General features: G+C 38.6%; 1 protein-coding gene across 2 annotated transcripts in view; it reads right to left on the bottom strand.

Annotated features, from left to right (window-relative positions):
- hyou1 (hypoxia up-regulated 1) overlaps nt 1–12,226 on the bottom strand; it is a 42,002-nt gene that overhangs the window by 10,213 nt on the left and 19,563 nt on the right. For both annotated transcript variants that reach the window (XM_061898027.1, XM_061898026.1), the window contains exons 15-19: nt 10,497–10,554; nt 9,391–9,467; nt 5,226–5,390; nt 959–1,119; nt 775–862 (exon numbers count right to left, since the gene is read on the bottom strand). In XM_061898027.1, the coding sequence (XP_061754011.1) occupies nt 775–862; nt 959–1,119; nt 5,226–5,390; nt 9,391–9,467; nt 10,497–10,554 (549 nt within the window). The remainder of the gene's footprint in view (nt 1–774; nt 863–958; nt 1,120–5,225; nt 5,391–9,390; nt 9,468–10,496; nt 10,555–12,226) is intronic.

Raw genomic sequence — 12,226 nt, 5'->3', positions numbered from 1 at the left:
TTTCGGTGAGAAAATTGTGGTAAAAAGTCGCCTCTTACCGGAGATCAGCGGAGCTTGCCCTGTCCATGCAGCTGCCGTGACTTTCCTCAGAGACTGGCGTCAACACACCCGTGAACACACCCCTTCGACTATCAGGTACTATTTAACTCACTAAAACACTAGCAACACAATAGCAAGATAAGGGATTTCCCAGAATTATCCTAGTAAATGTGTCTAAAAACATCTGAATCGCTCCAATGCAATCGCCTTTTTTTTTTTTACACTTTATTTATTTATTTTTTGTGGTCCTTCTCTATCAATATCCTCATCCACAAATCTTTCATCCTCGCTCAAATTAACGGGGAAATTTTTGCGTTCTCGGTCCGAATAGCTCTTGATGCTGGAGGCTCACATTATAAACAATGTGAGGATGTGAGGAGCCCTTACACCGGTGACGTCATAGTCTTCTACTTCCGGTAAAGGCAGGGCTTTTTTATTAGCGACCAAAAGTTGCGAACTTTATCGTCGATGTTCTCTACTAAATCCTTTCAGCAAAAATATGGCAATATCGCAAAATGATCAAGTATGACACATAAAATGGACCTGCTATCCCCGTTTAAATAAGAAAATCTCATTTCAGTAGGCCTTTAATGAGCCCAACAACAGCATCCATATCGTCATGTCAACATATACCACATGAATGTGGTATGTTGTTTCGAGAGTGTGTTTCTGACCAAAATCCCAATTGAAATGTTTGCAACCCACGTGACCAACTACAAGACCAACAAGGCTTACCTGTGTTTCAAAGATAAAAGCTTCGAGGCTGTTGAGCATTTTTTCCCTTTCATGTTTTGCCAGGTCTCGATCCGTCAATTCCTGCAGCCTGAAAGAGATTTTAACAAAGTGTGGTTCACTTAAATACCAAGGAAAGTGACTGGGAGGCTTCATAGCATTCTTGTGTATACAAATTGTGGTTTACTTCTTTTTGGAGGCTTTAAGATCATCAGCAGTGGGATCCAGGACATCGTTGAGAAGGATTTCAATAGTGATGTCTTCAGAAATCTTAGCCTTTTTCTGAGGTTTCAACACCTTTTCCACAGGCTTCTCCTCTGTAGGTTTTTTTTCACTGTCTTTTTCATCCTGCAAAAGAAAGGATGCTAATACACAGGCTGTTTTGCTACCATTGACGCTAGTTTTCCGTCGGCCCACAGTAATAAACTGCAGTTTGTTTACATTACTATAGTACTTTATTTTCCATTAATCAAACGCCTATGGGGTCTCGGCAACCCAAAATGTTGAAAGAGCCATATTGGACCAAAAATACAAAAATAAAACTGGAGCCACAAAAACATAAGCCTCATTTAATGAATGTGTCTATATTAGCCTACTATCAAAATGACAATGTCAGATAATCTTCGCTGACAGAAATGTTGAAATTTAATATTTATTATACACAATTTTACAACATTGGAAAACATGAGTAAAACGGAGACTTCTCAGAGGGTGAAAAAACTTCTGGAAATTACTGGTTTAATCAAAATGGCCAAATGTATACTGGGTGTCAAAGTTAAAGAAAACGGCAGGCTGTCTTCTTCTAATGGATTTATTACAATCTTTGCAAGTTGAGTAACATTTGCGGTGGTCTATAACGGCACACAAACAACTATCCGAAATGCAGCCAATATTACATACAAATATGTCATTACACAGCCAAATATATATTAAATAAACAGATGACATAAGTGATGGAAATTAAATGAGCTCAAATATATCTACAAACGAGGCTTAATGAAGCAACATGTACATACAAGTAACCTAAATAGCATATTAGCATTGATGAGCTTGCAGTCATGCACTGCTGACGAAATATGCCTGATTAGCACTTCAGCAAGTCAATAACCAACAAAACACGTTTATGCATTCATGTATGGCATAACACGTTTTCGTGGACACAAAGGAGTGGCATAAAACACGTCTTTCTGTGGCAGCGTCAAAGAACGTTTTACATGTAAATTTCCCATGAGTTCGAGGACTGCTGAAATGAGTAGGACAAAACGGCGCTCGCCAAATACCCTCATCAGTGAAGCATGTTTAATATAAACAAACAATGGGATTTTTAACAGAAATGTTTGTCCTCCTCCAGATACCATACTAAAACAAAATATATTTTTTCCTCCTTTTTTTTCTACTTTGATACATTTTTGAAAAAGCTCCAGGGAGCCACTAGGACAACACTAAAGATGGGTATCGTTTACATTTTAATAAAAACTAGTACCAAATTATTAGTACCTGTGCTTAAAGAGGGTCTCTGCAGGTTTCAACAAGTCAAATTTAAGACCTTTTAAAAGACTATTTTTAAAGACTATAATGAATGCAATTCTAAAACCATTTCGGATTCATACTGAGGATTATGTACTAAGACATGAAGGAAAAGCAGAGGCCCAGAATGAACTGCATCCTGTGTATTAAATCCTTCACTGCTCTTTCAAATTGAAAAAGGTCAAAGTCGCCTACACCATGAGGAGAGGGTGGTCCTTTGGGGTGTGAGGGTGGCAACTGCGCACATTTAATGACATTGTGAAGGCTTCTGCGATGTTCTATGCCATCATTAGCTGGGGTGAGGGCAGGACGATAAAAAGACAGGAACAAACCTGATAAAGTCATTAAGAGAGCTGACTCCGTCCTCGGCTGTCCGGTTGACAGCATTGAGTAAGTGGCTAACAGAAGGATGCTGGCTAAGTTGACATCCATAATGTCCAATACCTCTCAACCTATGTATGACATTGTGTCCAATCCCTCTCACTAATGTACAACATTGTGTCGCCCCTTCAGCAAAAGACTGTTTTAGCCACAGTGCAGGACAGAGCCCTAGCCATTTTTCACTCACTTTTGTTGAAAACCCCCCCCAAAAAAACCCATAACAGACATGACACAAAAATATAATAATTTCAAATGACAATCTGGTTATAGAAACACTAAAATTCCATCCATCTATTTTTAACCACTTATTTCCTTTGAATTAATCAAGAAAATAAATGCTGGTAGATGAAACAGTTTAATTTTTGGATCAAGTATAGTGAAAAAATTATGGAATCCCCCTATCCATCCATCCATTTCCTACCGCTTATTCCCTTTTGGGATCGCGGGGGGCGCTGGCGCCTATCTCAGCTACAATCGGGCGGAAGGCGGGGTACACCCTGTACAAGTCGCCACCTCATCGCAGGGCCAACACAGATAGACAGACAACATTCACACTCACATTCACACACTAGGGCCAATTTAGTGTTGCCAATCAACCTATCCCCAGGTGCATGTCTTTGGAGGTGGGAGGAAGCCGGAGTGCCCGGAGGGAACCCACGCATTCACGGTGTGGAGTTTGGAATCCCCTAATTCTGGTGAAATAAAAAGGACTGCAGTATTAATAATGTACAGCGTTTACCTTGGAGTGGATTTTTAATGCATCACCTTCCCTTAAAATGTTGCATTATAGTATTAAAACAGCATTAGAAAGCATTACATTATATTTGAAGGTTTCTACAAAAACTCTGCCGCTACCTAGTATAGTGGCTACCTATCTAGTGGAGGAGCTACATCACCGGGGAAATGAAAGCATACTTTAAAAAAGTGACTCAGCTTCCAGAATGGCGTGCTGCAATTAGGTCTGGGCGATATATCGATATACTCGATATATCGCAGGTTTGTCTCTGTGCGATATAGAAAATGACTATATTGTGATATTTGAGTATACGTTCTCACGCTGTTGCTTTTAGCTGCCGGCATTACACTACAGGCTTTTCCCACTCTATTTGTTGTCTCTCCTTCTCACAGACAGCAAGCGCAGCTTCTTACATACGTCACATATGTATACGCCCTCGCCGAGCAGAGAGGTAGCAGCATGGGTAACGTTAGCTGTGGTGCGAGTGGGTAATACGAGAGAAAGGTGTGAATCTGGTAACAAATGAAGGAAGAATTAATTCCCAAGAAAAACAGCATGGGGTCCATCATCTGGCGGTGGTTTGGCTCCAAGTGGGAATATGTCAAACAGACAGCCGTAATTCGTCAAGTGTGGAGCAAAAGTGTTGGTACAAAAAGTAGCATTACTGCTAATATGTAGCATCATTTGAAAAGTCACCTGCTAGAGAATGAAGAGTGCTTACTCCGCATACCAACATCTCCATTCGGTGCCACACCAAAAAATGCCGAGGCAACCATTTCCACATCAACACCGTATGAAAAAAATAATCAACAACATAAGGAGATAACGTCTGCAGTAACCTACCACATAGCGATTTGATTTCTTATTATGCAGCTCATTTTTATTTGACAGTTATTGAAATATCTTGTGTGACCTCATGCACAAAAGTGCACTTTGTTTTAAACTATTGTAGTGGCTTTCTGGACAAAAAGTGCAATTGAATTTAGTGTTGTTTTGATATGCCATCTTAGAGACATCACGCAATAAAGTGCACTAATAGCTTGTTTTAAAATGTCTCTGACAATCTAGCACTTTCTGTTCTGAAATGACAAATGTTTGTGCCACTGCTTAATAACTGATTAATAAATACAGTTTTGGTCAAATGACTCAGTCGTAATTTCCCTCTCTGCATGAAAGTTTAAAATGAGCATATATAAAATGTTTTAATGTAGACACATAGACTCATCATACTGGTGTGATAATATACATCAAGTGTTAATTCAAGGCTAAGGCAAAATATTGAGATGTATATATTGTGTATCGTGATATGGCATGAAAATATTAAGATATTAAAAAGAGGCCATATCGCCCAGACCTAGCTGCAATGATCCTAATCTTAAAGCCAGAGAGAAGATTGGTTGTTGCACTAAAACACACAGCAAAGGTAAATGTATGTGCTGCCCCTAAATGAAGAAATCAAACCGGTGTCCAAAGTGTTTACATTCAGGTCAGCTCACTGGACGCTTGTTGGTACACCTTGTGTGAGTCATGTCTCGTCATGCAAAATGAACAACGCCTCAAGACCATCGCAGCAGTGTTTGCAAGATTCCGGCAAGACAGAGGTAGGTGTTTTCATCTGGCCCTACTTCTATTGTGTGCGGACGAGCAGTGTGTGTGTGTGTTTCAGTTACAATACAGACTTACTGATGTTATAAGAATTTCTTAATATTTCCTTCTTTTTAACACCTTTTAATCGCTCATATAGGCAATAAGTTATCGAAAATATTTTCTACATGCTGTTTAATCGGTTTTCATAATTTGACGATCTTACCTTGTCATCAGTCAAGGGACTTGCATCCTCCATTTTCTTCTGGCTTTCTTCTTCTGTATTACTTTTCTCAGATTCCTCCTTTGCAGCTTCCACTTTCTGGGTGTTATCCTTTCCATTCTCATCCCTGCCATCAATTCCAGGCTCTGTAGGTACCTCCTCCTCATCCTATACATATACACACACACAAATACAGATCAGTATTTTTTGTGATAATGTATGTTTGTACAAACCCCGTTTCCATATGAGTTGGGAAATTGTGTTAGATGTAAATACAAACGGAATACTATGATTAGCAAATCCTTTTCAACCCATATTCAGTTAAATATGCTACAAAGACAACATATTTGATGTTCAAACTGATAAACATTTTTTTTTTTTTTGCAAATAATCATTAACTTTAGAATTTCATGCCAACAACTCGGGACAAAGAAGTTGGGAAAGGTGGCAATAAATACTGATCAAGTTGTGGAGGCTAATTGGGAACAGGTGGGTGCCATGATTGGGTATAAAAGCAGCTTCCATGAAATACTAAGTAATTCACAAACAAGGATGGGGTGAGGGTCACCAATTTGTAAGCAAATTGTCGAACAGTTTTAGAAAAACATTTCTCAACGAGCTATTGCAAGGAATTTAGGGATTTTACCATCTACGATCCATAAAATCATCAAAAGGTTCAGAGAATCTGGAGAATTCACTGCACGTGAGTTATGATATTACGGACCTTTGGTCCCTCAGGCGGTAATGCATCAAAACCTGACATCAGTGTGTAAATGATATCACCACATGGGCTCAGGAACACTTCATAAAACCATTGTCAGTAACTACAATTGGTTGCTACATCTGTAAGTGCAGGTTAAAACTCTGCTATGCAAAGCCAAACCCATTTATCAACAACACCAAGGAACGCCGCTGGCTTCTCTGGGCCCGAGATCATCTAAGATGGACTGATGCGAAGTGGAAAAGTATTCTGTGGTGTGACAAGTCCACATTTCAAATTATATTTGGAAACTGTGGACATTGTGTCCTCCGGACCAAAGAGGAAAACAACCATCCGGATCTGTGATGATATGGGGGTGTATTAGTGCCCAAGGCATGGGTAACTTACACATCTGTGAAGACACCATTAATGCTGAATGGTCCATACAGGTTTTGGAGCAACATATGTTGTCTTCCAAGCAACGTTATAATGGATGCCCCTGCTTATTTCAGCAAGACAATGCCAAGCCATGTGTTACAACAGCGTGGTTTTGTAGTAAAAGAGTGCGGGTACTTTCCTGGCCCGCCTGCAGTCCAGACCTTTCTCCCATCGAAAATGTGTGGCGCATTATGAAGCGTAAAATACGACAGCGAAAACCCCTGACTGCTGAACGACTAAAGCTCTACATAAAACAAGAATGAGAAAAAATTCCACTTTCAAAGCTTCAACAATTAGTTTCCTCAGTTCCCAAACGTTTATTGAGTGTTGTTAAAAGAAAAGGTGATGTAACACAGTAGTGAACATGCCTTTTCCCAACTACTTTGGCACGTGTTGCAGCCATGAAATTCTAAGTTAATTATTATTTGCAAAAAAAAATAAAGTTTTATGAGTTTGAACATCAAATATCTTGTCTTTGTAGTGCATTCAAGTGAATATGGGTTGAAAAGGATTTGCAAATCATTGTATTCCGTTTATATTTACATCTAACACAAATTCCCAACTCATATGGAAACTGGGTTTGTTATTACACACATAAATTCAGTGACTCTCAGTCATGTGTAAAGCAGGATCTACTTCTGCCATTCCAAGAACAACTTTGAACTCAAATAGACTAACTGGGATGAGGTGGCAACTTGTCAAGGGTGTACACCTCCTTACGCCCGATTGTAGCTGAGATAGGCACCAGCGCCCCCCGCGACCCCAAAAGGGAATAAGCGGTAGAAAATGGATGGATGAATAGACTACCTGGTACAGTAACTGGGCATCAAATAAAAGTTCCGCTACTCATCGATGGCTTAGCAGAAAACTGTTTCATTACCTAATGTTATGTTATTGCTGTCAATTAATTGGTTTAATTAATCAGATTAATCACATTTATATACATATATAAATGCATGTGTACATTATATTCATAAGGGCTGTCAAAAATAAGTTAACTCATGCATTTAATCACGAATAATTATCGCATTCATCAGATAACGTTTAGATTAACCACACAATCTGTGTACAAATCTTTGTAAATCTGTGTTTGTGAGAATTTATCCTTTGCCAAGATAGTTTATTCCCCTCAAATGTATTGCATATCAAAATGTTTATGAGACAGCATGATTCTTGTGCCTTAGACTGGCTAAATAAAAAAGGACACTACAAAATGTGCGGTTAAATGACACAGCGTTTTTGCCCGTCAACTGAATAAACATTTCTCTGTAACTTGTTGGCAGTAAATGGAATTGGTTTGCTTCGTCTCAAAGATTATCTAAGACCAGCCACTCAAACAGCTTCAACAAAGTAAAAGTGAAGCTCAATGTATTAATAATTGAATGGAGAAATGGGGATGGGATTAAATAAATTATCATCTTGTCACTCCCTTTCAAAAAAAAAAATTTCTGAATGAGTTTTAAAGTGTTGTCACACGTGTTTAACAAAATCCTGTTTATAGTTCTTTTGCACTTAAAAAGTTCACTATTGCTATTTGTACTTTTAATGCTGCAAAATATAAACTATGAAATATATGTTTTGTCACACCCCGATAAACATGTGGATGTATCATAGGTTGTTGGAGCTATTCATCTTAATGACAGTATTGTGCCACGTGTTGCATATTTCCAATCCTAGTATTTACTGTAGCATGGCATTTTACAATTGTCTATCACCTTCGTATTCCAGATAGGGTTGTCCCGATACCAATCATTTGGTACAGGTACCAAAATTTATAGCTATTCTTTTCCAAAATAAGGGAACAACGAAAAGTGTCAATTTTGCCTTTATTTTAACATAAAATCTTAAAATACAATTAACCTATATTTCCTATTGCACTCAAAGAACAATTTTAAAATGTTAAAATATAACTTAAAGGGCATTAAACACATTATGTAAAATAGAAAAATGTAAATTGTTCTTTGATTGCAACAAGAAAAACGGTCCTCCATGATCAAGAATTAGGTTACACTATAATAATAAAGCTTTATTAAAATTATATTAAATGCTTCAAAATTTATGGTTGCCAATCCTTGTCTGTGCTTTAAGACGAATACAATTTTTAGTAAGTACTAAAAACAAAACTATAGAAAAATGTACCCAGATAAGCCATGTAGCAGGTAAAACACACATCTGTTAAAGATAAAACACAAACTGTGTGCGCGTCTACGTAACTACATGTTATGTAGGTACATGTGCAAAACAGGGGAGCTGGTTCACGTAAGAGAATGTGAGAATGTCAATGTGGTGGATAAGTGACGTCAGTGTGGGAGCAAGCGAGAAGCGCGCGCACTGCGCAGTAAAGTGATGAATAGGTCTGGTTGCAACGTGCAAAACTAAAAATCTAAGCAACCAGATTATCACAAATCGGCGGCCTCAAATTCTGACCGGAAAGCGGAGCTTAGTAGACCCATTGCGGAGTGAAGTCAACTGAAAGGAACGTCTCCCATGCGCTCCTCTTCACCGGAGCCGAACAGCAGGACAGGTGGAACAGCTACATTACCTCTCACTCTTTCTAACTCTTTGTGCTGATCTGTATGCTTGTTTAAATATTTGTGCGGATCTGTATGCTTTTTTAAATATTTACCTAAGTTTGAAGCAAAGGCGGAAATACTAATCGACACATTTGGCAAGGCAAGTTTTAAAACAACACTTGAACCGCGGCACTTCTTTGCTTAAAGCGTCACCTTTATCGTTTCTTTTGAAACCCAAATACCTCCATATTGCATTTCACGGACCCTCTTTATTAACCAGTAGAATTGTCGTTTTTCTCCAAAATGCACTTTGTGTGTGCGTTTTGACAATCCAAATCATGCGCCTTGGCTCTGTACTTACCGCCGCACAGCAGCACTCAGATGGAGGAAAGGTACCTGTACTTTTCAAAAGGCAGTATAGTACCGATTTCAATCAACTAGTATCGCGATACTTTATTAGTACTGGTATACCATATAACCCTAATGCCCACTGTACTGTATTGACCAACAACATTACCTGGACAGGTTCAGTCACATTTGGGGCAGGTTCGGAGGATCCTCCTCCAAACAATGTAGAAATTGTGTTACCCAGTTCTGAAAAACAGCAGCGGGTTGACTCATTTGTGGTGTGCAGAGGCAGTAACTGAATTCGTAATGCAACAATCATCACATGAAAAAAAGCAAGTGTCACTTTATTGCTTTTGACCTATTGGCATTACTTTATGCACATGTAGTATTCACCAGAGGTTCAAAATGACATTAACATTAACTTCTGATCATAATTTAAGGACGAGATACAATGTTTGGACTTTGTTGATAACTCATGCATAATGTACTGACTACAATTAATTAATTAATCCATCCCCCAGTGAAATACATTTTAAAGAGGCATTTTACTAAAATGACCAAGTGAACCACAAACATTTACTACTTCTTTTTGCCTATCATGGAGTTGTACATAATCATTGAAAACGTATTTGTTTGGTTTATTTATGCATTGCCACAAATACATTTTTAGCGGCTTCTATTGCTTTTACCATTTTGTGTTACAAATCATTCTTGTTTAACATTTATCACTGGTAGCCTAAATGACTTATTTTCGGTTTTTACATGTTACAAACTTCCTTCCGTATTAGTTTCCATAATGTTGGAAATGCACTAGGTTATTTGACCGAGCACTGTTTGAGATACAGTGTGCATTGTACTTCACACTTATGGTTGCACACAACATTATGGTTGCACACAACATTAAGGTGCACACAATCAGATTACTGCTAGAGTTTGTACTCAAGATTTTTTCAGCCTTCCCTTTAAGTCCCAATTTACATTTAATTTGTCTACATAGATCATTGCTGAAACGCTGCATGACTCCAAAATGCTAATACCTTATACGCTAGATCAACCTTGTTTTGTAAGATGGTGTAGTTAGGCAAAAAAAAAAACAACATTGTTTTACAAAACTGTTGCTACAAGCTGTAAATATGGTTTTGTCCAAAATAGTCTTGTCTTGATAAAACTCCCAAATGTTCATCTCATTGTGGAGTGGCCTTTCTTAACCCCAGATCGATATCAATTGAGAGTTGTGTCCTTTGACTTGAATGGTGCATTACTTAAAAAACATACTTGTTAATGTAGATTCTTCTTCCTTTTCCTCCACAGCGGTTTCAAATACAGACTCTACCTGCAAAAAGAAAATATATTGCTTAATTTTTGGAGTACAAGCACAAATTATGATTTAAGTATGATTATTTTTATCTTAATTTTGCCTTTTTGTAATTTTCTTAACACTTTTAATTCCCTTGTGTACGAGTTGTGCTCTATAAATACACTTGCCCTGCCTTAATTGGCCCTCGTGTGTGAATGTGAGTGTGAATGTTGTCTGTGCTGGCTCTGCGATGAAGTGGCGACTTGTCCAGGGTGTACGCTGCCTTCCGCTCGAGTGCAGTTGGGATATGCTCCAACGACCTTGCAAGGAACAAGCGGTAGAAAATGGATGGATGGATGGACTGAAGGACAAAGAAGAGCTACACTACACACCAAAGGAGGACACAAGAAGCCATGCTAACCACTACTAAAGCTCTTGAAAGTGAACAGGGGTGGGCACATTGATACAAATACCAGTAACGATACAAAATATGGTATCAGCATGTGGCGATATAAATACCAGTAACGATACAAAATATAGTATCAGTATGTGGTGATACAAATACCAGTAACGATACAAAACATAGTCGTATATGGTCGATACCACAAAACTTTTATTCTGTTTATGTCTCCCATGGGTGAGATACTTGTTTGAGGGTAGTCTGCCCAAAAAACAGCAAGGGAAAAGTGAAGATAAGGTAAGATAAGGTAAGACATTGTAAAACACAGAAATTGGACAAACTGCAATCAAAACTGGATGCATGCAGAGTCCAAGCCACTAAAATGCCCCAACCATCATTAAGGTTATGGTATTCGTGAAGAATCTATCCATCCATTTTCTACCGCTTTTCCATTTTAGGGTCATGGGGGGTGCTGGAGCCTATCCCAGCAGAGCATGAGCGGAAGACGGGGCACACCCTGGACAAGTCGCCACCTCATTGCAAGGCCAACACAGATAGACAGACAACGTTCACACTCACATTCATACACTAGGGCCAATTTAGTGTTGCTGAACAACCTATCCCCAGGTGCATGTCTTTGGAGGTGGAGGAAGCCGGAGTACCCGGCGGGAACCCACACTGTCATGGGGGGAACATACAAACTCAACACAGAAAGATCCCGAGCCCAAGATGGAACTCAGGACCATTTTTGTATTGTGAGGCACATGTACTAACTCCTCTTCCACCGTGCAATCTGCTCCAATTAAATGGACAGTGATAACTAAACACTAGTAGTATTCTTATCATTGAGACTTGCTTTTCCCAAAAAGCCCGATTCTTTTCCTTGCAACATCCTTTCCAGAGTGCAAAACCACACAAATTATTATTATTTTTTTTACATTTTCATTTAGTTCTTGTATTTCATCTATTACTGTATTTCATGCACCCTTCATGTGCTCTGTGTACAGTGCAAGGAACATAGCCGTTATTTAGAAACTAACTCAGATGAACACTAAAATACATCACTGTTTTAGAAACAAAAGTAGACTGAGGAGCCTCTCTACAGACAAACAACTGTGGTTGAATAATGTGAAGTCACAGTAATTTTATACCAATGTTAAGCAATTATACAATGTCAACAATCCAAATAGTTAGGCCAAAGAAAATGGAGCCTGTGAACTTCCTACATTAAATCTGCTGTTGACTGCAACACACAAAAAAAAGGCAGTTAAATGATAAATGGGTTGTACTTGTATAGCGCTTCTCTAC

Source organism: Nerophis ophidion, linkage group LG04 (assembly GCF_033978795.1).
Source record: "Nerophis ophidion isolate RoL-2023_Sa linkage group LG04, RoL_Noph_v1.0, whole genome shotgun sequence".
Taxonomy (NCBI): Eukaryota; Metazoa; Chordata; class Actinopteri; order Syngnathiformes; family Syngnathidae; genus Nerophis; species Nerophis ophidion.
Note: the sequence above shows the minus strand (reverse complement) of the source record. Positions and strands in the feature narration are given on the sequence as shown.